Source organism: Gymnogyps californianus, chromosome 5, assembly GCF_018139145.2.
Source record: "Gymnogyps californianus isolate 813 chromosome 5, ASM1813914v2, whole genome shotgun sequence".
Classification (NCBI taxonomy): Eukaryota; Metazoa; Chordata; class Aves; order Accipitriformes; family Cathartidae; genus Gymnogyps; species Gymnogyps californianus.
In genome coordinates, this window is record NC_059475.1 from 38,047,685 (window position 1) to 38,070,917 (window position 23,233).

At 34.6% G+C, this 23,233-nt stretch overlaps 1 protein-coding gene across 3 annotated transcripts in view; it reads left to right on the forward strand.

The window, feature by feature from the left end:
- DPH6 (diphthamine biosynthesis 6) overlaps positions 1–23,233 on the forward strand; it is a 217,084-nt gene that overhangs the window by 129,425 nt on the left and 64,426 nt on the right. For 2 of the 3 annotated variants that reach the window (XM_050898234.1, XM_050898233.1), the window contains exon 13: positions 21,443–21,685. The exons of the other annotated variant lie outside the window; for it this stretch is intronic. In XM_050898234.1, coding sequence (XP_050754191.1) covers positions 21,443–21,685 — 243 coding nt within the window. The remainder of the gene's footprint in view (positions 1–21,442; positions 21,686–23,233) is intronic. 3 annotated transcript variants of the gene reach the window in all.

The window sequence follows — 23,233 nt, forward strand, 5'->3', positions numbered from 1 at the left end:
TTACTATGAAAACTTACACTCTCTTAGGACTTTGGGCAGGAATTTCAGGTGTAATAGTCTTTCATTTAGAGATCTAATTTCTGCTGAAGGCGCACTTGAGATATACATTTGACAACAATATTGTGTGTATTTTCATAGGTTAATATTATGTATTATTTAGGTGATGGATTCTAAACCTCAGGTATCAGGAGGGTCAAACTGATGTTATTTGTGGGGTTGCATTTTAGCACATCAGAGTGTTTTGGGTTGTACGAGCAGTGCAATAGTATGTCACAGAGATCATGCTGTCAGATCCATTAATTGTTCAAGAGGCACTTGGATATTGCAAGGCTTGGAGCTTTATCATTACAGGACTTTTTGTTTACTTCTACTGTGATCCTGTAAAAAAGTTTTAAAACCAGTATGTTATGTCCTTTTTTCAAACTGGATGGCTGCTCTCACTATGCATAACAATTTTGACTTAACTGTGATATTTCAGAAGACTACACTGCAGTACTCTTGTCAGCTGCGAAGCAAATGACTCAGCTGTCCTGGAGACTAAACTCTAGTGTCCCCCTAGAATAACTTTAAGCTTTACTGACAGAGTGACTTCCAGGAGCTCTGGGTGATGCTGTGTGTGTTTGTAAATAAACATTGTGTTTAAGTCTCCAGAGTTATTAGTCGCATACCCTTCAGGAACAAATTCCTGACTATTAAATCCTTACTATGAATTAAAATGCTTTTCAATAGACTTGGATAAATTACAACTAAAAAAATATTTCTGAGGATGAAAGCAACGTGCATGAAAACAGTAATCTGATTAGGAATGTCACCTGCCATGTTTCAGAACACATGGTATTACTATTACTGGACTCATGTTACACATCTGTATGCATTGTTTTACTGATAATTCAGACAGGCTGGCCTAAAGGTAGGGACATGAAAGGTAGAAAGATCTTGTGATGCTCACTGAAAAGCATCTGAATTTCTGTTTCACATACAAGATTTCCTTTGTAAACCTGGGCAAATTGTTTAATTGTACTAGGTCCTGGTTCTTTATCTGCAAATTAGTATTATATTGCTCTCATTGTTCATTTTTCTTTCTGTGGAGTCTCAGAACTCTGGAATAGTGCCCATTTGTATGCATGGAGAATGATTAATACTGTAATTCACTATCTTGTTACTTATGTAACATCAGTGCTAGAGAAAATTATGCTCCTGTCTTTTCTGAGAGAGATACTGAATAGGATTCCTGTCTGGGGAGAGCAGGGTCGTCTTTCGTCATCTTTTTCTTGGCCTCCAGACACCTGCCAATTCCATACTCTTTCAAATTAGTGAACAAGATATATTAGGGAGGCCAGTGGAACCCAGCAGTATTCCCTGCTCTTCCTGGTTTAGAGTGTCAAGTGAATGAAATGAGGCATGGTCCTTGCTTTCTCAGGAGAATGATGGTAGTGCTATGTGAATGAGTCCAGGAAGGTGGAACTACCAGAACATGAGAGATTCCTGTTTAGGAGACCGTTCAAAGCTGGGTACCATGTAATGGATGAGAGAAGAAAACATAGATTTAGCTGTGTAGTAGTTTTAAAAAGCAAAGAAGCCAACCCTGTAATCTGTAAACATCTGCTTGCCACATCAAACAGGGCTCCCACATAAAATGTAGATGTGATTGTGTAAATAAAGAATGAATTCTAATAATGGATATATAAGAGGTTATAATCAAAGTTGTGCAGTCTGACTGACTTGTGGGAATAGCTTGCTTTTGAGTTTTAAGTGACAAAATTAATATAGAATTTTAACTTACACATTTATACTCTGATTCCTCCAGAGGTGTAGTTCTATATCTGAACTTGGAGGCAACTTCCAAACTGCAGTGTTACGAAATTGTTTTGCTGGTGTGTAGTATGTATCTCCTTTAGACAAAAATCAGTAGCTGTTGCTACCACATTTCATCACGAATGACTTTTCCTACACTGCTCACAGAGGTGCTCCTTTAAGCTGTCACTGCATTGCAGTAAGCCCCACCAATATCATTTGACTATTCAGCAAAATTGAAATTTTCACATAATTTCTAGGTTTGTATTTTCTTCCTACTTTCCCTTTTTATTATTATTTGTGATCTTTATTACTTAATATGGTATCTTGACCTATCAGGCTGGATCACCCTCTCATACTTTTATTCTGTGCAGGTCACTGAAGCGCCTGAAAGTCTTCCTGTTGTCTCTATATTCTTCATTTTTTGAATGAAATTACTTATCTATAACCAGAATATACATAGTATATAAAGATAGTGTTGATAGTACGCTTATGTTTATTTCTGTATGTATATATGCATGTATACATACACAAACACACATATTACAGAGGGACAGACTTGTTTCTTAAATGTCTCAAGGTGGACTATGGGTTGTTTGTGGGATTCCAGATCAAAATTCTCAGTGGTCATTGAGAGCCTCAATAGAGGTGTCTAAGACTTCAAAGACCTTTTGTTCAGCATATAAAGAAGAAGGCTTTAGAAGTCTAAGGCTAAAATTCTGGAACATTTGGAGTTGAATGAGTAACCTAGGCATCTTATTGCTGGAGTACTTTTGGTATATCAGAAATAGTAGTTTTCACATTAGTGACTACTACTCTTGGTCTGATAAGGTAGGTTTTTGCATTTAAAAATACAGCATGAATTGTTAAGACATTGTAAAGAAACTAAATTGTTCAACACTAAAACATTCTGAGCACTGTGGAACATTTCTGGAAACTAAATGATTACATAGCACATCCATATACTCTGTAGGTCTCATGAGTTACGAGATACAGGGTATAAGGAGGAAATTGGATTGTTGCCCCATTTTTTTTGCCATATACTTATCTTAGACTGAAATAGTAAAACAGTTGTTTCCAGGTGATTTTTATTTCTGGGTTTTGTTGTTGTTGTTGCATCATTGGTATGGTATTCCTGACAGGGATGTAGTAAACTTTTAAACAACTATATGCTTTACCTTTAAAAAAAAAAGTGTACAGTTATACTATAGTTTTGCTTTATAATGGCTAGAGGTTGAGTTGGTTGAATGAGGCATTGTAAATTACATGGCATACTTGGTTTTGTGGAAGAAAGACAGTGGACTAATTCTATTGAGATCTAATGTACATATTTTATATATCTAGAGGTAATTAGTGTCTTTAGGTTCATCCATGTTTTACCATTTAGGGCAGATAAACCCAACACCCCTATGATGGAAAGAAACCCCCTTAGCTTGTAGAGAAGAAAGAAGCCCTCTTCAGTGTCTTAGCAATCTACGGTTGGTCAGAGCTGATACAGCAGATCAATGCCACTTTGAAATCTGTAACATGCTAGACTTCTACAACAGTCTAATTTCATGGCAGTAAAAGTCATGAATATATCGAAGGAAGAAATTGCAGTGACATTCCTGCTTTGGAAAATTGGGCATTAAAAGCCCTAAATTGTTAATAAGATTTTTCTCTCATTAAGGGGCAACCTGAGAACTGCTCCTATCAAGGTCAAATACCCAGTAAATACGATCGGCAATGTTGAGACTAATCCACCAGGAGAAGAGGCCTGTGTTTACTTCTCTGCATACGTATCAGTTCCCTACCTCTGTGGAAAGGGGGTAGTTATAATAATGACAATTGAACAGGATGGGATTCCTGTGAAGGCTGGGATGAGTGTAGTAAATAACATATTAGCACTACCTGCAACTGTATTACTGAAAAATGTTTGATTTACTTTTTGTCATGTTGGGGTCATGCAACTAATATGGCTTACAAATGTTGCGACTGTTCTGTGACAAACGCTCAGATGAGACACACTTGATTTTATTTCCTGCTAGTTTAACTTTGTTACAGTTTTCTTGGTAGATAAGTGAATTTTAGTCATGCTAAATTGGACTTTGACAAATGTTATCAAATGTATATAATTTCTGGAGTTATTAGATTGATCTCAGCCCGTGGACAAAGAGCACATAAAGTTAAAAAGAGATATCTATAATAAGATATGTTTATTTGGGACTGAGTCCTCTGGAGACAGTAGCAGCAGTCTTCTGCTAGTGGGATGGAAAGGCTTTGAATATTCCTTAAATGGATAGCTTACTAAACATTCGCCAAACATTTTCTTTCTGGGCCTTTCTCTCATGCGAATAAATCTGTCAGATCTTATTCTGTGTTTGAGGAAGTGCCTGAAGAATCTCAGTCAAGTCTGTCTGCGGCTCACATTGTGTGAAGTTCCAGCTTACTTCATTGTTACAGTAACAAATCTGCAAGGTTATTTTTTTCCTAAATTCTGAAAAGGTAGCAATAAATTTGAATTCTATAAATGAAATGTAGACATTAGGTAACGACTGGATGATGGTGAGTTTTCTGTGGTTACAAAACATTTGTTCTCTCAACTTTATCCTTTTAAATGCCTGAGAAATTAAGAAAAAATTCCTGGGCTGAAATATATTGTTTGCTTGCTTCCCATAATTGTTGAGCAAATTTCAGAAAAATTTAAAAGATCACATTACCTATGCAGTGAGTTGCAGAGTCTTTAGCAGGAAAAGTGTTACAGATTCACATAATGTAAATAAGAGGTGACTGCAGGTAGAAACTTCAAAGTTGCTTTTTTGTAACTCCTCTCAGGAAAAATCCCTTTACATACTAAGAAGATTAAGTATAGCAATTGGAAAGCAACATCAAGAAAGCACCAGCTTTCTTGAAAAACAAAAATTGTTCTAACATCAAAGTTAAGGAATAAAGCATTGCAAAAGTCTGTTAATGTTGATTGTTTTAATGTGTTTGTCATAACTCTGAACATCCTGCAAATAAGTTCAGGTTTATCTTCTGAAATATAAATGTACATTTATAACGCAAATGCATGTATATTTTACTTATAATCAAATATACATGAAGTTTCCATATGTATCTTGATTTTTTGGTATTTCACGATCAGTGCTTAAGTTTTCATCTCTGATATGTTAATATTATGTATGTGTGAGTATTTGTTTATAGATCTCCCTGTATGGTAATACTAAAACTAAAGTTGAAATCATCAATAAATTAGCTTCCTTGTTATGCTACTCCTATAGTTTCTCAATAATTAGACAAATATTAGAACTATATGTTTAATACAAAGCATATTCTAGATTTATGGAATTGCTTCTTTTTCCTCTTGCATTCTCCTTGGCACCTGTATGCGAGAAGTAAGTATAAACCAGTGCTAATATTGTTGTACTTTCCTACGCAAAGTAAGCACTGATACTGCACAAATGCTCAGGAATGTGGAACACCTTACCCCTTTAATATTTTCTTCTTTTCAATCCAGCTGGGTGAACCACTTAATTTAAATTTCTACCTACTGTATTTTTAAGAACCATAATCGTGATTCAGACTAAAGCAGATCTCAGAATGGTGTTTCTTCTGTGGGAACGGAAACAGGACTGTAATGCAAGATAGAATATTTTTGTTAGGCATCTAATCCACTGAATATTTTCTCAGTAAGTGACAATAATTTTTTTATTTGTTCATCTCATTTTTTCCTTATAAAAATAGCAAATACAGACAGGTTTGTGTTAAGCTGCTCGTTGTCAATTATGAACTTGGAATGGGATTAGTTGCTTGAAGCCTTCTACCTCTGCAGTACAGTATAATACAAGTCCGGATCTTGCCATTAATCACCAAGCAACTGACAGTAATGCATTCAGCAAAAACACTGGCTATACGTTTCTTGTACTTACCATACTCATCCAAAACAAACGGTATACATGCAGCTCTGTACTGTTTGGAAGTGTTTGAATTAATCCTTTTTGTGTTACAAAATGTCCATAATGTTTTGTGAGCTTTCTAAAGACAGCGAAGTTTGAGAAGCCTGTCTTCCAATTAAAAGATAATGATCATGAGTTCTGTGATAATCAAGTTTTGTGTCCAAATTAGTTCTCTAGTCTCGTGCTGATCTCCAAGAAAGCATCATTTCACACACAGGTGGGACTTTACCTGCATGATAGAAAGTTTCATTCTTCCCAAGGACAGGAGTTTTTATCCCCACCTACAAAAACTATGCTGGCCACAGGCTATTGAGAGTCAGGAATATTTCAGCTAAGACAGTGAAAATTTCATTGAACATACATATTTGAGTAAATTAGAACATGGCTATTTCAAATGTAAATTTTTGAAGCAGTGCAGACAAACTGTAGCTTCTTAAAATTAATCAAGTGTCTTTTTGAAACATACGTCACGTCATTTGTGTTACAGTAATATGTATATGTGCATATATTTCAACTGTATATATGTATATATTTTATGATCAAAGTTTGTAAATCTTGGAGCATGAATTACTGAATTCACTGTAGTTGTGTGTTACTATTAGCACCAGTAATAAATGACCAGCTCCTTGTAAGATGGCTGGTTTTATAGATACTACATCCTTTGAGTAATGAGGTGTTCTTTACCTTGACACTTCTCATGTCTTAAATGCTTTTAATCACATGCTGCTTATATTACATTGATTACCTGAAAGACTGTTGAAGCTTTAATGATCCCTGTTTTGTCAGTGTAAGAACTTAGCAGTACCCATCATATGATGTTATTCAGTATGACAGTTACTCAGCTTATACTTCAGGGAAGATATCAAAGTTAATATCTAGTTTGTAGTGTAAGTAATCTTTCATGATTACCAGTTAGGATGATTTGGGACTGTCATCACCCCAGTGGCTCCACTATATTCAGCTTTTCTAAAGGTTTTATATTTCCGTTTGTTAGTCTTTCTACTCTTCAGTTGCAGTTGCTAGAACAATAAATGTGAATATTTTTTGCTTCTCAGTTTTACATCTATACTACAAATAATAAAGTCTAAAATATAGCAGCTGACATATATAGCACAGAAATTGTCCTCTGATATTCTTTATCTGAAAGGAGATGCAGGAGAAGATTGTCATGACTGCAGATTTATTGGACGTTTATGTGATATCTGTATGGTTATGCTAGTGTATAGTGCTAGGCTCTTCTTGCAATAACTTTAAAGCCAGGGAAGTGACTGCTGGATTGACAGGATGAAAGTAGTAATAATAAAAGAGGGGAAAAGAAGGCAACGTGCATTTACAGTTGAGAGGTTTAAAACTTGCTTATACTTCCTCCGGGTCATACAGATATAGAGGGAATGTGACTGACCTGACAACTTCACAATTTTTGATCAATTACTACTTAGCCTTCAGTCGAACACTTCCAGAGCCTCATGACTTAATCCTCATTTGCGACGTTTCTGCTTAGCTTCATTTCTCCGATTCTCAAAGTGACTGAGATGTTATTATTTCTATATAAACAGTGATAAATATGCCTATAGCACTTCATGAACAAATAAAAACAAATTTCTTCTTTCATATCTACCCTATGTGGTTAAAGCATACAAATAGATACTAATACACGGAGTCAGTAATGACAACATTTGAAGGCTTCTCTGTTAGCTTCGCTAGAACTGTATTTTTCAGTAAGCAGAAGTGCAAGATAGTAAGTGTTGCAGGAGGAGATCCTAAATGGGAAAAGTGCAGAATGTTGGCCTGTCTCTTGTATTGGGAATTCTTTCTGTCATTTTCCTGCTATTATCAGCCCTTGGTCATTTCCGCTGGATTGATAAATATGTGCAGAAATATGGAAGAGCCACAAGCACTTCTGCTCTCAACTCCTGTGATTTGTGACTTTGCTCAGAGTATGTCTGACTAAACATTTGGCTAAAATGGCAGCACTATCACAGCCATTTCAGCTGCTATCACTGTCAATCCCAATGAAACTGAATGGGTGTAATTATGAGATATTTTTAGGAAACATACTTTATATAGACAGGACCTCTGAGGGCAATAAATTCTAGGACATAGGGAAGGATGTGCAAGAACAATACTTTCCACTTTAAATTACATGTTTCAATGTCTAATTTGAAAGTTTCAGTGGTTTCAGTGCTGACATCTGCTTTGTGTCATAGCAGGGAAATAGTACAGATTTTCATTCACTTTTTTTTACAGATTTACTCTGTATTTTAATGGTATTTACATTTCACAGAACTAAAGCAAGAAAAATTTTACATCACCTTGCATGCCTTATATATTGTGGACCAGTTATGCATCTAGAGTAGAGTTATAAACTATGGTTGCAAACTAGGTTGCAAACAAATTTTGCCTAAGGCATGAACCATAAATTAAAGTAATAATCATCTCTGTAAGAGACAACTTTTCTCCACTGCTTTTTTAAAATAAAAAAGAAAGTAGGTCAGAGAAATTTAGGATATTTTAGAGTATGTACAGTATTGTATTGTTTGCCAGCACCTAATTTACAATTACAGAGCTGCATGAATATTGAAATGATTCAGCGTCCCATTATAAATGTATGTGGCAGTTTGGTTGTTGATCAGTTTATGAAGTTAATGCAAATGAAACTGTCTTCCTGTCAGGATTTGAAATATATAATGCAGTCATGTTGTATATTCAGGGACAGGCCATTGACAGTCAATTAACAAGTTTGATTGGTATGTCAACTCATTCTTTTGAATTGTTAATAGTATGTTAATAGCATTCATTTCTTTGTGCAGTCCCATTTGCAGCTTCACAGTTACAGCTATTTTTTATGATTCTGAGTAACCTAAAATAGTGCCTTAATAATAGATTATTAAACACCTGTCTGGTGTAGCTTAGGGAGGTTTTTCTAGACTGGGAGTTTGCAGTGGATCCCTTTGATATTCAAATCAACAAATGATAGCCTTTTTATTCAAAACGTAAGTTCTTTTGATGGTTAGCTTGTTAAGAAATATTCAGCTCCAGTCTGACCTGATCTGGTTTCCCATGGAAAAGATCTGATGCTGTTTGAAGGTTCATAAATGGAATGCCAATGACAATTTGTTGTTGACGTTTTGCTGCCTCAGCCTTCAGATGCTGCTGGTTGATGTGCCGCTTTAGCTTCACCAAATAATGCTTGCAGGTAAATGATCTTCTCATTGATCAGATAGTTTCAAAGCAAAGAGTTCTCTTCTGTGGTCTGTAGTCATGGTTTTTAGGCTTGGAGGGGTACTTTAAAAGATGCATCAAAGTTGACAGATGAATCTCGAGGCAAGGAATGATGGGAGACAGCAGAATTATAGGAATATTTTTTAGAGAATAACATACTAGTGAGAGTTTTGAAGACCTTCAAAGGTCTATCAAACCAGCTCCCTATAGCAGATTTATTCCTCCTTTAAAAAAATTTAAAATTGGGTACACTGGTTAACTCTCAGTTTCCTGCATTGGGAAGGTGTTGAGCTGATTTATTCTCTGATAGTGTTTTAAAGGGCTTATTTCATTTGAATTTCACCATTATCTTGTTCTGCATCCAGAGCCTAGTCCTGCAAGGTGCAGTTTCTGCTTCTACTAAATTTTGCACAAAATCAAAGCATTATATCACCTTACAAGGTCAGGGTGTACAATGAATAACATTCCTTTACATAAACATCTGTGACACCATGAGTTAGCATTACAAACAACAACTAAAAATATCAGTTGGAATTACTCTGTTTCTCCACCTTTCTTCATATTACATGCATTATTCTTTCATACCCTTCTTCATTCCCCATTAGTGCCTTTCCTGATTCTAACACAGCTATTATTCTGAAGAATCAGACTAGCTATTAGAAGTTCAAAACATACATCACAGAAATAGTTCATTTCTCTTTGGTTTGAGCATTTAATTATTCACTATCAGCATGTGATATTTTTCTGCAAAAACATGTAATTGTTTTTTGTTGAAGAGCTATAAGATTTAACTCCTTCAGGCCTGAATGGCAGAAACCCTGAGGTTTGGAGTTAAATGCTTTGAACCGTTATATTGCCAAATGCAAACTCTGGAATAACACATTGAAAGATTTTGTGTGTTAACTATAATTCACTGGACTTCATAACAAATAATTCTTGCTGGTTGAATTTAGGCCAAAATTTTTTGACAACAAAAACCAATCTTTTCACAAAACCCTAAAACATTACTTAAAACTGATAGATGAACAGTCAAGTCATGCAACTTCAATCTTATATGTCATGTAAATAGAATGTAAAATTTATACGAGACAGTTTCCATCATTGGAAATGTTGGCATTTTTGCGTACTTTTCATATACTGTGGACTGTTTAGCTGATAATTAGAAGCTCTTTCTGTTGGGCTGAATGAGCAAAATATTAGACATTCGTATTGTCATACAAGGTCATATTTTCAGTGGAGCACCTATAATTTTCCTAAGATCAAAAAGCAAGATTAGATATTTGAACTGTTCTCAGCATAATTTGTAGACTTTGATACAGCCTCTGGTTTTGAAGGGGTACTCTATTGGTTATTTATAAAATTCAAATAAAAAGTTCAAAGATTTTTTGATAGTAATGTCATTGATATTGTTTCTAATTCATCATTTCTGTGCTTAAGTAAGTTTTAACCATTATACTTCAAAGAGAACTTCTTGATCACATCTCACGTTCACATTAGGCTTCTGTAAGTATTTTTATTTTGTTTTCAAAAATGTAATTAAATCTACCTTCCCCACATGGTTTCCATTTTATCATCTCACTTCTTTTGAAGTAGCCTAAATATTTCACAAAAATTGTGTTCGTACAGAATCATAGGTCTAAATGTTCTGCAGTGTAAGGCTTATTCTATGTTAAGTATCTTTCATATTGCTAAATGCTCAGCATTTCAAAAAGCTAGAAGGTAACAATGACCGTCTCATAGCAGTTTGAAATACTTGGGATTTCAGTAGGTTGTTTCTTTTTGCATAATGTTGGATTATCAAGGTAGAAATCATAATCAGGAATGTGTCAATTTTGATTTAACATTCATTGTAAAGCTTTTTCACATCCTTGCTAATACTTTTTGTCATAGAGAGGGATCTTTCCATCCTATATTAACTTCTAGCATACTGATTAAAACACTCGTCAAGAAACAGAACAGACTCTTAGTCCAAGAACCTGAGTTTATTTAAACAAATTAGAACAGTTCCAGTAGAAGACACTGAGAGATGTGCTTCCTGGACTGCCCATTGCCGCAACAGCACTGCCATTACGAGGCAAAAGAAAAATACTAAAGAAGGGATTTGAACCTGGATCTCGGCAATATCGCAGCTGATTAACGTAATTGCTGGATTATTCCTTACTGCATTCTGCCCCTCCCTTCCTCATATTTACCCCCTTTTAGTTTCAACGCTTTGCTTTGTATCCATTTGTATATCAGAGGGCTTGACTCTGCAATTAGTTTTTACTAGCCAAAATAACTACTTTTATTAATAATGCAAACAAAAAGGGCTAAGCACATGGTAAGTTTGCAAGCACTGGTTCTTGACCTCACTTTGTGATGTAAGATGGATAGAAACATGATTGCAGCTTGGTTGGCAGAACACAAGATAACTTATTTCATTAGTAATCTATCAGTTACTAATATGCTGTCAATATACAGCAATTTCCAGTTCCCAACTTTTATCCTTTTAAACCATCTAGAAAATTCAGTGAAAATAAGTATTATAAGAGAACAATAAGGTGAACATACAAAAAAAAAAAACAAACCCAGAAAAAAATTAGGAAAATGTATAATGCAAGATTCTAACTCCATATCCAAATGAATAAGTATTACAGCACAGAATATAATTATAATACAGTTACAGTCCAACTATAACACAGAATTTAAATATAATTTGTTACAGAAACTTAATTTTTAAATGCTACAAGTTACCACTTAGTCAATAGGTAACTTCTTGTCATGAAGTGCTGCCAGTCTAAGAGAAAATCTGCCCTCTGAAAGGTACATAGTAAAATCTGCCTGATTGCACATTTAGGAATTTAGTGATATTTTATATAGGGATGTTGTCCACACTGCAATTCTGATAAAAGGTCAGTGTTTAAGGGTACAAGAAAAAAGTTGTGAAAATGTGTTTAGATAAGCGTATTTGGTGTATTTCTGAGATTGTTGCTGTCTTTCTCTAATTTCCCTTTATTTTGTTCTAACTGTTAGGAATCTTTAGATTTTAGGATAGGCAATTGCATGCATGTAACAAAGGCATTACTTTCCTAATGTGTTTTTTTTTCTTGGATTGCACTTTATGAACATTGTATTTCAGATTATATGAGAATGTATAATACATAGTAACTGTCAAATTACAAATTCTTTAGATTTATAGATTGAGTCATGTCTTACTGCTCAGAACACAGAATTTTAACTACGGACTCTTCCTGTACTGCTGGATTTTGCAAAATTTTGCAGCTGATACCATGGGGTTCCTAATACCCGAATTCATCTCTTTGTAAAGTTTGGTTTAGTTGATAATGCAGAAGAGATAATATGACATTAGTTTCACCGAGAATATTAAGTATATTTGTGGATCTTTGTTGCAAGTTTCAGTTTCTATAAGTATAATCAGAACTTAACTTATATTTTTGCATTGAGAGTTGGGTCTCTAGAGAAAGGTGTTCTGTTATGCAAGAAAGTATTATCACTGCAATATGAATAAATAGGTAAAAGATTGTGATAAATACTGTATATTGTGTATGTTATATTCTATATGCATTACTATTATGTACACTGTACATTTATGTCTAGTTGCATGAATAAGTCTTCTTTCATTTCCACTGGGAAATGGTGGGTATGTCTATTCTAAATTGGAATTCTGCACTACATAATCTTTGACATACATTGAAGTGTTTTAATGTTGATTATTATTTAAGTAGTCCTAGACATAAGTAAAATCTTATTTTACATATGTAAATATGTAAAATATTAACATAGAAAATACGTAACATATATAACAACTTATAACATATAGCACATATATAACATAACATATAAAATACCCATATAAATATATATTTAATTATAATATAATATATAAAATACCCATATACTGGGTATACATAGAGGATAGGTAAAGTACGAAACCACACTATATGGCTAGAATGAGAACTATCACTTTTAGCTTAGTAATACTGTTATTACAGTTAACTTTTCAGTTAACTGATTCTTGGTTTTATGGAACTGCTTCTTTCCTGTCTCCCAGTTATCGCAAACCAGTATCTTAAAGTAGCCAGTGACATTCATGAAAAGCATATTTTGAGTAAGAATATTAAGCCAAGTGATGGCTGGGAACGAAATCTTTTCTGTAAGAAGAGAATGTCACGGTGTTAATGTGTTTCATACACTGTGAATTACTGTCGTGTGATGAACAGCTTTCACCTTTCAATACAGAGTATTTTCTCTGCCTAGCTGTCCCTCTTCTGTTTATAATCACACTAACCTATTCGACAGTTGGCATGACTGAGGATTGTAAAGACAGGTAGGAATGGAAAAAAACCAACTCACTCTTCATAGGCTTTTATGATTGCAATCTTGATTCTCCTTGGATGCTGTATTCTAGAACAGTGGTACAGCCTTAAGCAGCAGCACCCTTATTGTTAGTAGAAACTTCAACCTAGAAACCTCTACTGTGCCTTCTTGGACTGCTTCCTCACTGCAGTGATAGTTTAACTGATGATTTAGTTTAGTGTAAGTGGACATTCTCAGTAGAAACTTCAGTTAATGTGGGAAGGATATTATGAGATCCCTTCCTAAGTAGATTGTATGTTTAAGGATGAAAGTAGAGACAAAGTCTGTAATATAAACACATATAGGTATATAAGGATATCACATCACTTTACCTTTTTTCTTCCTTTAGATATTGTGTATGTGAATACAATTACCTTATAACCTCTCTCTCTTACTATATATATGCTCTCCAGTCCCCTAGAACCGTAAGTGTAGATAGAGAAAAATGTAGAAATCAAGGAGGGAGGAATGTCATGTGAACATACTAGCTATATCTTTTTTGTTTTTGATACAGAACTGACAAAGAAAGAATGCTGATCTATTATAAAGCTATTCTTATCAGAATAAATTTAGGATAATAGTCATAAAACCACGAATGAACTGTGTGGGAACCCCAAATGAATGCTTACGTAACCTCATGTAAGGTTTAGACATTTTCCATTTAACAGAGGGGAATAAAAGTATTTTTTGAATTTTTATATCTTTACCCTGGCAGATTAAAATGCTTTTCATACTTGAATGCAGCTATGCTAGCCTGTAAACTGAAAATCAGTGTTAATGATGAAATGTAAAAACTTCTGGAAGAAAGTACTTCATCAGCTCTGAATAATCATCTGAAAGTTTGATATCACCTGATCTTTTACAGCATTCATTTTGAAATATGGAAATCATACCTTTCCTAAAAGGTATGGTACCAGTTTCTGACGTTTTAGAAAATTTCACTCTTTCATTAGCCGAGGGTAGGTGTTACTTATCCTGGAACAAGTATTTGGTAGATCTGATGAATTAGACCTGTTTCATGAGAACAGAGACTGTATCTTCTTTTTCCTATACTGACTGCTTCTACTAAAGAGCAGTTATGATTTAATACAAACTGTTCAGCATTTCCGCAGTCAAGTTTTCTCCCTTGTTATCAATGTCTGTATTTCAAAATATTTTTGCCATGTGTTCTGGCGTGAGTTTTCATTTCTCCTAAGTTAAGTCTCATTTTCTTATTTTCTGCCTTTATTTCAAACCTATCTGTGTCCATTTTTGTTATTTCTACTGGTGCACATTCTAATTTAGTATTCTCTGTGGGTTTCATTACCATGCTGTTAATCCCTTCTTCCATTGACTTAATGAAGATGTTAAACAAAATCAGGCCTAATACCAATCCCTACGGCACCCCACTTCAGTACATTGGCATTTTCATTACTCTCTCCTTACAGACTATCAGCTAGTTAACAGCATTTATAATTAGGAAAGTTAAAAATAATTTCCAAATATGCTGTATCAGATATTTTAAGAATCCAGATGAATTACAACCATTATCCTCCCTTATCTATGCATATATAATTAATTAAAACCCACAATCAACTGTGGTGGACATAATATGCATTTTCTAAAAATGCAGTATCCATTGCTCAATAGTCCATGTCCACATTGAGTCATTTGCATTGCTTTACACTTTTAGATACTAATCTTTTCCACCTTGTTTTTCTGGACCCTGAATATGCCTTTACTTTTCTTGGTAAATATTGATTTGATTAAGTCTCATTCCCCATCCCAACCCCAATTGTTGTGGAATAGACTAATCCGAGTTCTTTTTTTTTCATTTGTTTTGTTTGGCCTCTTTATTCAAAGTGATATGAATAAGAAATGAGTAAATGATAATCAGTTTGGAGGTTTTACTCCATCTTTTTGATAAGGTATGTTCATAAAGCTGAGTGTTCTGCAATTTTTCACAGTTGGCAGATTTTGCTAATGTGGTTGTGTGAGAACTTGTGATTTTTTTCAAAAGCTTGAGAGGAAATGGTAGGCTTTGTAAAAGGTGACACATTAATAGTCATGAAGACTAGAATTCCACTGTCCCAAGGAAGAAATGCATCAAAGATTAATACTCTTGTTAGCTTGCTCATTTTCGAGCAGGGAGGCTGCTCTTTTTCTATTTAGGAAAAAACATCCTTTAGGATGTGGAGAACAGTTTATCCTCAATGGCAATTAAGTCTTTGAACTATCTACTGTCATTTTCCATAAAGGAACAATATGTATCCTATGTGCCAGTACGGGACATTGGCCGAAATATGCATAGTAAGTAAAGAATATTTTACCTCCATTTTCTCCATTTCCTCTCTGTGTATTGGAGATTCCAAGTGGAACAAAATGAGAGTGCTGGAGAAGACTTCAGACTAGCTGTCCTGCCCACACGGATATATTAGATGGCGAGCCTTTTTCACCCACTTTATTGGAACCTTTCCTAGATATTTATAGCTACAGTTGCTGACTTTAAAAGCTAAGTTTATTTTTGTTTTGTGTCTCATACTCCCTTGGAATGTGAATGACAGCTTTTGGGGTGGTTTTTTGGTGAAAATTTCAGTTTCTGAATCTTTTTCTTCTGTAAATCAGAAGTGTGTGGGTTTTATTTCCATCAGTTGCAGAGCAGAATAAAATTGATTTGGCATTGATCAATATTTAAATATAACCAACACAATGCCAAAAATATGTACGCAAATATTACAATTTTCTGTGATAGGCTAGAACAGTTTTTTTAAAAAATGGTTTTCAAGCTGAAACTTTGATCTTACCTCCTCTTAAGCTTTCTGACCTGTTCATCCCTCTCAAGTCTGTGCATATAGCATTTTGTTAAACTTCAAGGTACTACAGACCTTCAGGAATGTATTATATGAGATTGCCTGCTGTAAATCCAGCACAGTCTAAAGGCTCAATTTGAATTATTTGATTTTTAGAGGATTGCAGAGGTGTTTACAGTTGGGCAGCATAGAGTATGAATACGAAGTATAGTGTTTTGAAGTTGATTTAGTATTCATAACAATTAATATTGTGGCTTCTTCAGATGCATTGTCAAGTTAGTAGCCTTTTTAAAGAACTGCCAGTTTTTGTGCTGCTCAGTGTATGTATCCTGCATGATGTGATACTTCTCTTTGGTATAAATTCCAATTAGGAAATGCACAAAAGCTTTAGGTATGTTGATAGCGTTATGACACTGTGCTCAGTGTCAAATATGACTTTGTATAAAAAATTATACAGCCTAGTTTAGCATCCATGAAATTACACTATTTTATTTCAGTCCTTGATTAAAAATGTCCTGTGAATTTTCAGCCCACAAATATATAAGTTCAAAGAGAAAATTTTAAATCACACTTTGATAAAATAAACTTTAATAGTGAAGAACAATGCAAAAAGATGTGTTTTGTAGTCTTGTAGCTTAGGTGATCAAATACATTTTGAAACATACGAAGCTCCATCGCAAAATGAGGATTAGCGAACTGGAGTCACAGCATTTGAAAACTGAGTTATAAATCTCTGAAAATTGTGGAAAAGTTACAGCTATTTCAATAAGATAGCAATAATATGCTATTGATTAATTATACTTTTTTGACCTAACTAGGAAAAAATACTGTTTTATTTAAAGGGAAGTTTTGGAGCTTTGAGTATGATATGCAAGCATTTTACTAATTTATATGTGGATTCTTATGTGTCAATTTTTTTTTAGTCAAAGATAATCATAACTTTTTTTAATTTTTCATTTAGTAATATATCCTTCATTGTTTAGCTACTGATAACTGTACACATTTTCTCAAAAGAAAGCCTGTATCAAACTAAACTATGTGTGATCAACTCATTTATGGAATTTTTAGATTACAAATTTGTAACAGTTCAAGAAAAAACATGTGAATTATATTGAAGGTTGTGGTGTATTAGAACCATGTTAGTCAGATACAATTTGTGTTTGTAGTGTGAACTCAAAGCTTTTCAATTACTGTTGTCTAAACAGTACCTTTAAAACTTTATTCACGCTAGGTAGTTGAATAAAAGATTTCACATTGCAAAAAAGCAATTTTACCATCATTAGCTAAAATAAGAGGGCCCTAGGAAGAAAGGATTATCATATATTAAATAAAAAGTTCACCACCTTACAGCTTTAATCCCGTTAGAAAAGATGATTTCTATCTAACTTAATCAGCCAGAGGTCTTTATTGCCTGGAGTATTAATTGATTTAGGTCTTCATTAAGGTCAGAGGTACACATGGCTGACCAGAGGCAGCCTATTAGTACGTTGTCAGTTATGCTTATTTACATTGACTGAACGTAATGGTGGGTTATTTCACTGTTAGGTCAGGGGGTCGCTGAATCTTTTGTGCACCCTGACCTGTTAAAGGGCAGCAGTCACTCAGACACCAAACTGCATTTGTAACAAAGATTTGGCTGATTGCATATTGACTCCATCCTTTCCAAGAAACGTGCATTTGTTCATATGGTGCAACTATTAACATTGGCCTAAATACCTGGGGGTGAATGGTTGAAATCTCTCTGTTAGAAGTTCCCTGCAATTTTTGTATTATGCCAGTTAATCACTAGCAAGTTTTCATAATACCAGCAGGAAAAGTTTCATAAAGTTTCCATAGTTACTGTTGGCCTTTAATTCATAAAAATAACTCAGTGCATATCTATAGGTATCCTATTACTTCTGTTTCTTTCTAAATAGCAATAATTATAGCTTTTGCTTGCTAATTAGCAGCTTAAGTTAGTCCTTATGTCCAATTAAGTCTGTTTTTCTCATTGTTTCTTTTCCTGAATTATATTTTGTGGGAGATATGTTGTGTCCTTTCGGTAGCTTTATAATACTGTTAAAAACTTTTTTGTGGGATAGAACAGTTCAAAGTGGCACCAAGCATTCTTCTGACTTTTCCTTTCCATGGTACTGTAGATGCTTTCCTTCTGCTTTTCTAAAAAGTGAATGCAGCTTAAAAAAAAAAGTGAAATAAAATAATAATTTGCTACTATACTGTCTTCCCTCTGTATTAGCTGTGATCTAGCTCTATATTATACTTAATTCCCGCAGCACAGCTACACTATGAAAAGTAGTAGTTCTCAAATAAGAGCTTAGCATTCCTATCTGTTAGAGTATGGATTGCATACTCTGAGGTTCTGATTGTCCACTGAATTCCCTTGATTATTTACGGTTGTGCTAACTGAGCAAAACAGCTGCTAAACTATTATGTTAGCTTATTAAGACTCACCTTTCATTTAACTTGCAGTGATACAAACACAAATAAAAAGGGAAGAAATGTGGAGTCGCATGAGGCCCCATTTATAAACTGCTTACTGCTGCGGAGCTATATTGAAAATAAATTGGTACAAGTGAGCATCTCAGCAGTACAAGTTTTTTTATTTTTGGTTTGTCAAATCTTTAATGAAATTTTAGCACTGGAAATATGTGTATGGGCTGCAGTGAAAATTAAATCATCAGTGTAAGCTGAGACATCTAGTGTATAAATACACATCCATTATATTGTAGTTTTGTTTCTATGCTGAGTTTACTGGATATGCAAGTCCTCTAGACTTGATACACTGTGAATCTATAGCCTGAAAGATCTTCCGTTATCCTTGTAGATGCTCCAAAAAGATAAACTGTTGCAAGGTTCTAGCAGGGTTTTGCAGAACACTTTCACAACACAAGGACTGACACCATACATTGTGACATCTCCTGTTGTAAGATTTCAGTACTGTGAACAAGATATTACGATATCTTCCCTGTTTTAAATGCTTTTTACTCTGCTAACAATTTTCTGTATAATGCTTCAAACATTCTAGAGACAACCTCTTGAAATCTGCTAAAACAGTGTTTGTACTGGTTTGCTGCTTTGCCCCTGCTGATTGTTTATTTATGCTTGCTTTTCATGACCAAGTCACTGGGAAAGAGAAGAGGAACATCCCTCCTTCTTCCTTTATCCTAAATTATGTCCCCCTGAAATACAGTTGCTGCAAACCTGTGGCCATGTTTTGACCCTTTTCTCCTCTTTCCCCCTTGCATCCACCCTTCTGTAACATGGTGGCATGTTAGGAACACTGTTTTTCTATTAATTACGTCTTAAGATACAAACAAGTATGTTAGGAACAGAGGGATTTTTTAAATTGTTTTTTAAAGAACTCTGCAAAATTCCCACTGAATCTGAGCCAAAAGTGGTGCCAATTTTGCTCAAATCCTTCAGAGATTTTTTTTTTTACGTTGCTTATGACCAGTGGGGCTAATTGTATCAGAACTATCCAGGATACTTTAAGAAAGTGCTATCTTGGTCCGTATTTCAAAACACTGACAGATATTTTATCGTTAATTAGTATTCATATTATGTCTCAAACAATCTGTTCAAGAATAGGGGAAGTGAACTGGTTGAACAGCTCTTCTGTCTACCTAATAATTAACATGGGTGATGCATGGAAAACCAGCAGCCCAACAGGAAAAAAAGGAAGAAATATTGCCAGTTTTATTTTTTTCTGTAGAAGTATAAAATACCTGTATTGAAGTTTCTGACTAATGCATGGGTTTCACTTTGCAGAGGTGAAAATGAATGGCTTGCTTTAAAAACAAACCTGTGCCCCTCTGAATCGTATCTTCCTGAATTTGTTTCTCATCTTGTCAGTATGCCACTTGGTAGCTGGCTGGACTCCCTTGTTCAATGGCACATATTTTAAAATAGCACTGTAAAAAAAAAAAAGACCATTTGTTCCTATAAACCAAAATATTATTTGCATATTTTTTTTTCCAATTTCAGGATTATATATAGCATTATCAAAACAATATTTCAGATATTTTAAACAATTTAAATAGTTGATGGGTGTCAGTTGATATATTATGTTTCCTCTCTGCCTCCTCCCCCTCTTCAGCTGCTAATCATAGAACTTGTATGCCAAATTGTATAAGATACTCTTCCAATAGTTACATGTGTGAGTCTTTTGTGAGACATAGACAGTTATGAGGACAGATTTGGAGTTGCATATGGGTCTGTCACATGGTTTGATTGCCATGTCTTCTAGGACACAGATTTGTTTTTTAATTATTCTTAATTCTGAGGAATTTTTACAGTTTATTCAGTAAGTTCTGCAAAATTCTTCCTTAAGATTCCTTGCACAGTCCATTTTCCTTCTCTTTACTCCTAGCAAAATGCTTCCTGTGCTGACTTCAAAGCTGCTTACGCCCACCTTACTTCCCACTTCTATACTTAGTTTTCTTTTGATATTGAATAAAATTTACTGCTTTACTGATCAGGAAATGTACAGACTTTCTAGAGAAGTGCAGCATAAGAGGATGAAAAGTTTTGATATTTACATTAAGATTTTATAATAAATCTTTGAGATGTCTGAATAGTAAGAATAAATGTTTCCTTTGCTGGCTGCTGTTAAAAAAAGTAGGTCTTCAGAGTGTTGCCAGGAAGACTTTGGAAAATCAGCCCAAAGTAACTGCATTGCAGCTCAACTTAAAACATATATTGATGGTATATCTGGCCACCCATTTAATTCCATTTTCAAAAGATGAACCCATCTCTTTGGTCAAGTAGCACTCTTCTGCATTTTATTTTCAATCTGCAATTTCCTTTTAACTTCTGGTGGATTATCATGACTTTTTTCATACACAGTCTTTTAGGTGTTCTGCAAGTATTATTTTTATAGTATTTTTAAATTAGTTTACTAAAGACATTAAAGATACATACTTACACTTTCTTGCATATTCTTATGTAAAACAAAGCTTAAGACTTAGAAGTTAAAAAAAAATAGCATTGAACCAAAGATAGTGTGCATCATCACTCAAAAAAAGAAAGCAAGAACATATTTAACCATGTTGGGGCATCAGTGTCATCCAGCAGCTGTAACAGTGAGTAACATCAGATACTGTTTTGAGCTGACACATACCATCCATGTATTAACTGTTAAGTTAAAGTTTATTGCAGTGCTGTGTTTCTATATTGTAGTTAAATCCCTCTCAAAAATTATGTTTAGACTGGCATGTTTGCTCCATTTGTGACAAATGATGGTAACGAACAGTACTGTTGAAAGAAGCTACCTGGAAAAGAGAAAAGTGTTTCTCTTGCCTTCTATACACTCCCAGAATCTTATTTACTTATTTTTATTTTCTTCAGGTTGGAGATGTTCTCTACTGTGCTGGACAAATTGCTCTAGTACCTTGTACGATGCAGCTTGTTAACGGTGGCATATGGACTGAGGCCATAGTTTCCCTCCGTCATGTTGAGCGAGTTCTTGAAGCTATGAGCCAGAAGACTGCACTCCACCACGTCATCACAGCCAGCTGCTATGTCACTGACAGCAAGCACATTCCTATTGCTCGCTCTATATGGCAGAAGAAATTAAGAGAATGTAAAAAGGTAGCTGTGATATCTATTTTCTTCTTTCTGAGCTGTCTTTTTTTTCCCTCTAAGTCTTGTAGTAATATCAGAATTTTCTCAGTACATTTCAGAGGGGTTCAAGTAAAGCTGATACAATAAGGTTTGATTGAGCTGTTATGTTCTGGCTCGTAAGTGGTTGTGCACAACTGAGGAAGAAAATTGCTTAATAGAAAGTTATATTCATCACTACCTTTGTCTTAATTCCCCAAAGCAATATGTTAAAGAACTCCTAAAGAGCAGTCAATTCCTCCAGCAAAAACGTGAACAATACCTTATTTGAATTACCTCTGCCCATATATTTTTATATAATAAGAACTGGCCATTTTACTTCAACTTTTTGCGAGTTCTGTTGAGGTTTTTTCCCCACTCTTTCTTACAAGCAATATTGTCATGACAACTGAGTTTAGCAGTTTACTGCTTATTATTGCTTATTATTCAGCTGAACTTCTAAGACCAGATCAGGGCGTGCCTGTCTGGTTGACCCTAGATTATCTCTAACAGCATAATCTGCACAGTGATTTATAATGATACCATCATCATTTCTATTATGTATGTACCACTTTTCTTAAATAGCCATGGAACACCCTGCAAACATTAAAAAGGTAATGGCCACAAATCTTGTAAATAAAACATAACTTCTCCACAAATGAGTAAAAAAGAGTAGTAACTGCATCATTGCTGTATAATTTAATATAACTTAATTATTATGGTTTCTCAGGGAAATACATGGCTGGAAGCATAGCATATGGTAATATTGCCGTAGAAGAAGGAAAAATGCACCTGAAACTTTCCTTCTATTTGCCTTCACTTTCAGTCTCTGCACTAGGCACTTGTCTTCCTGAGTAAAGATGTAGGTTTTACTTAGACACTTACACATTCCACCTTGATTTAGTAATAAAGGACCCTCTTAAATAGCATTTACTACTCGTCCAAGACCAAGTGTATTGAATCTGAATTCAATTCCGATTTTTTAATTCAATTCAGTTTTTTGCTGTGTGACTGGTTAGTAACATGTACCATGACCACGAAGCCTACGTGTTTTCTTATTTGTAATATATATGATTTGAGGGAAGATTGGTGGTGTTTGCCAGTTCTTTGAAACTTTTCCTTTTTCCAGATAGAATCTTTTAGGTCTTCCATAGTTAATTATACATACCAGCCACTCTTTATCGAGTCTTTTATTTCTTCCACTTACTGAGATGACTAGGCAGTACTTTCTTAGCTACATGAAAAATACTGATGAGATTGCTTGCTTTTGGGCTATCACTAGTATCTGGCCCATGTCACTTTTTGATTGTTCAAGCCATAGCTTAAAAATGGATTGCTGCCTATACATACTTCTATGAAGAGTTAGCTGCCTAACAGTTTTCAGGAATGTTTAAGAAAAAACATCCTAGAGGTGCATCAAGCAATCCTAGACGATTGTTCATCAATCTTATGCTGTGCTTATCAGATCATATTCATTAATGACAGTATCAGAAAGAGCAAAAATATAGTAGCAGATGAAGTAATGTGTGCCACAACATG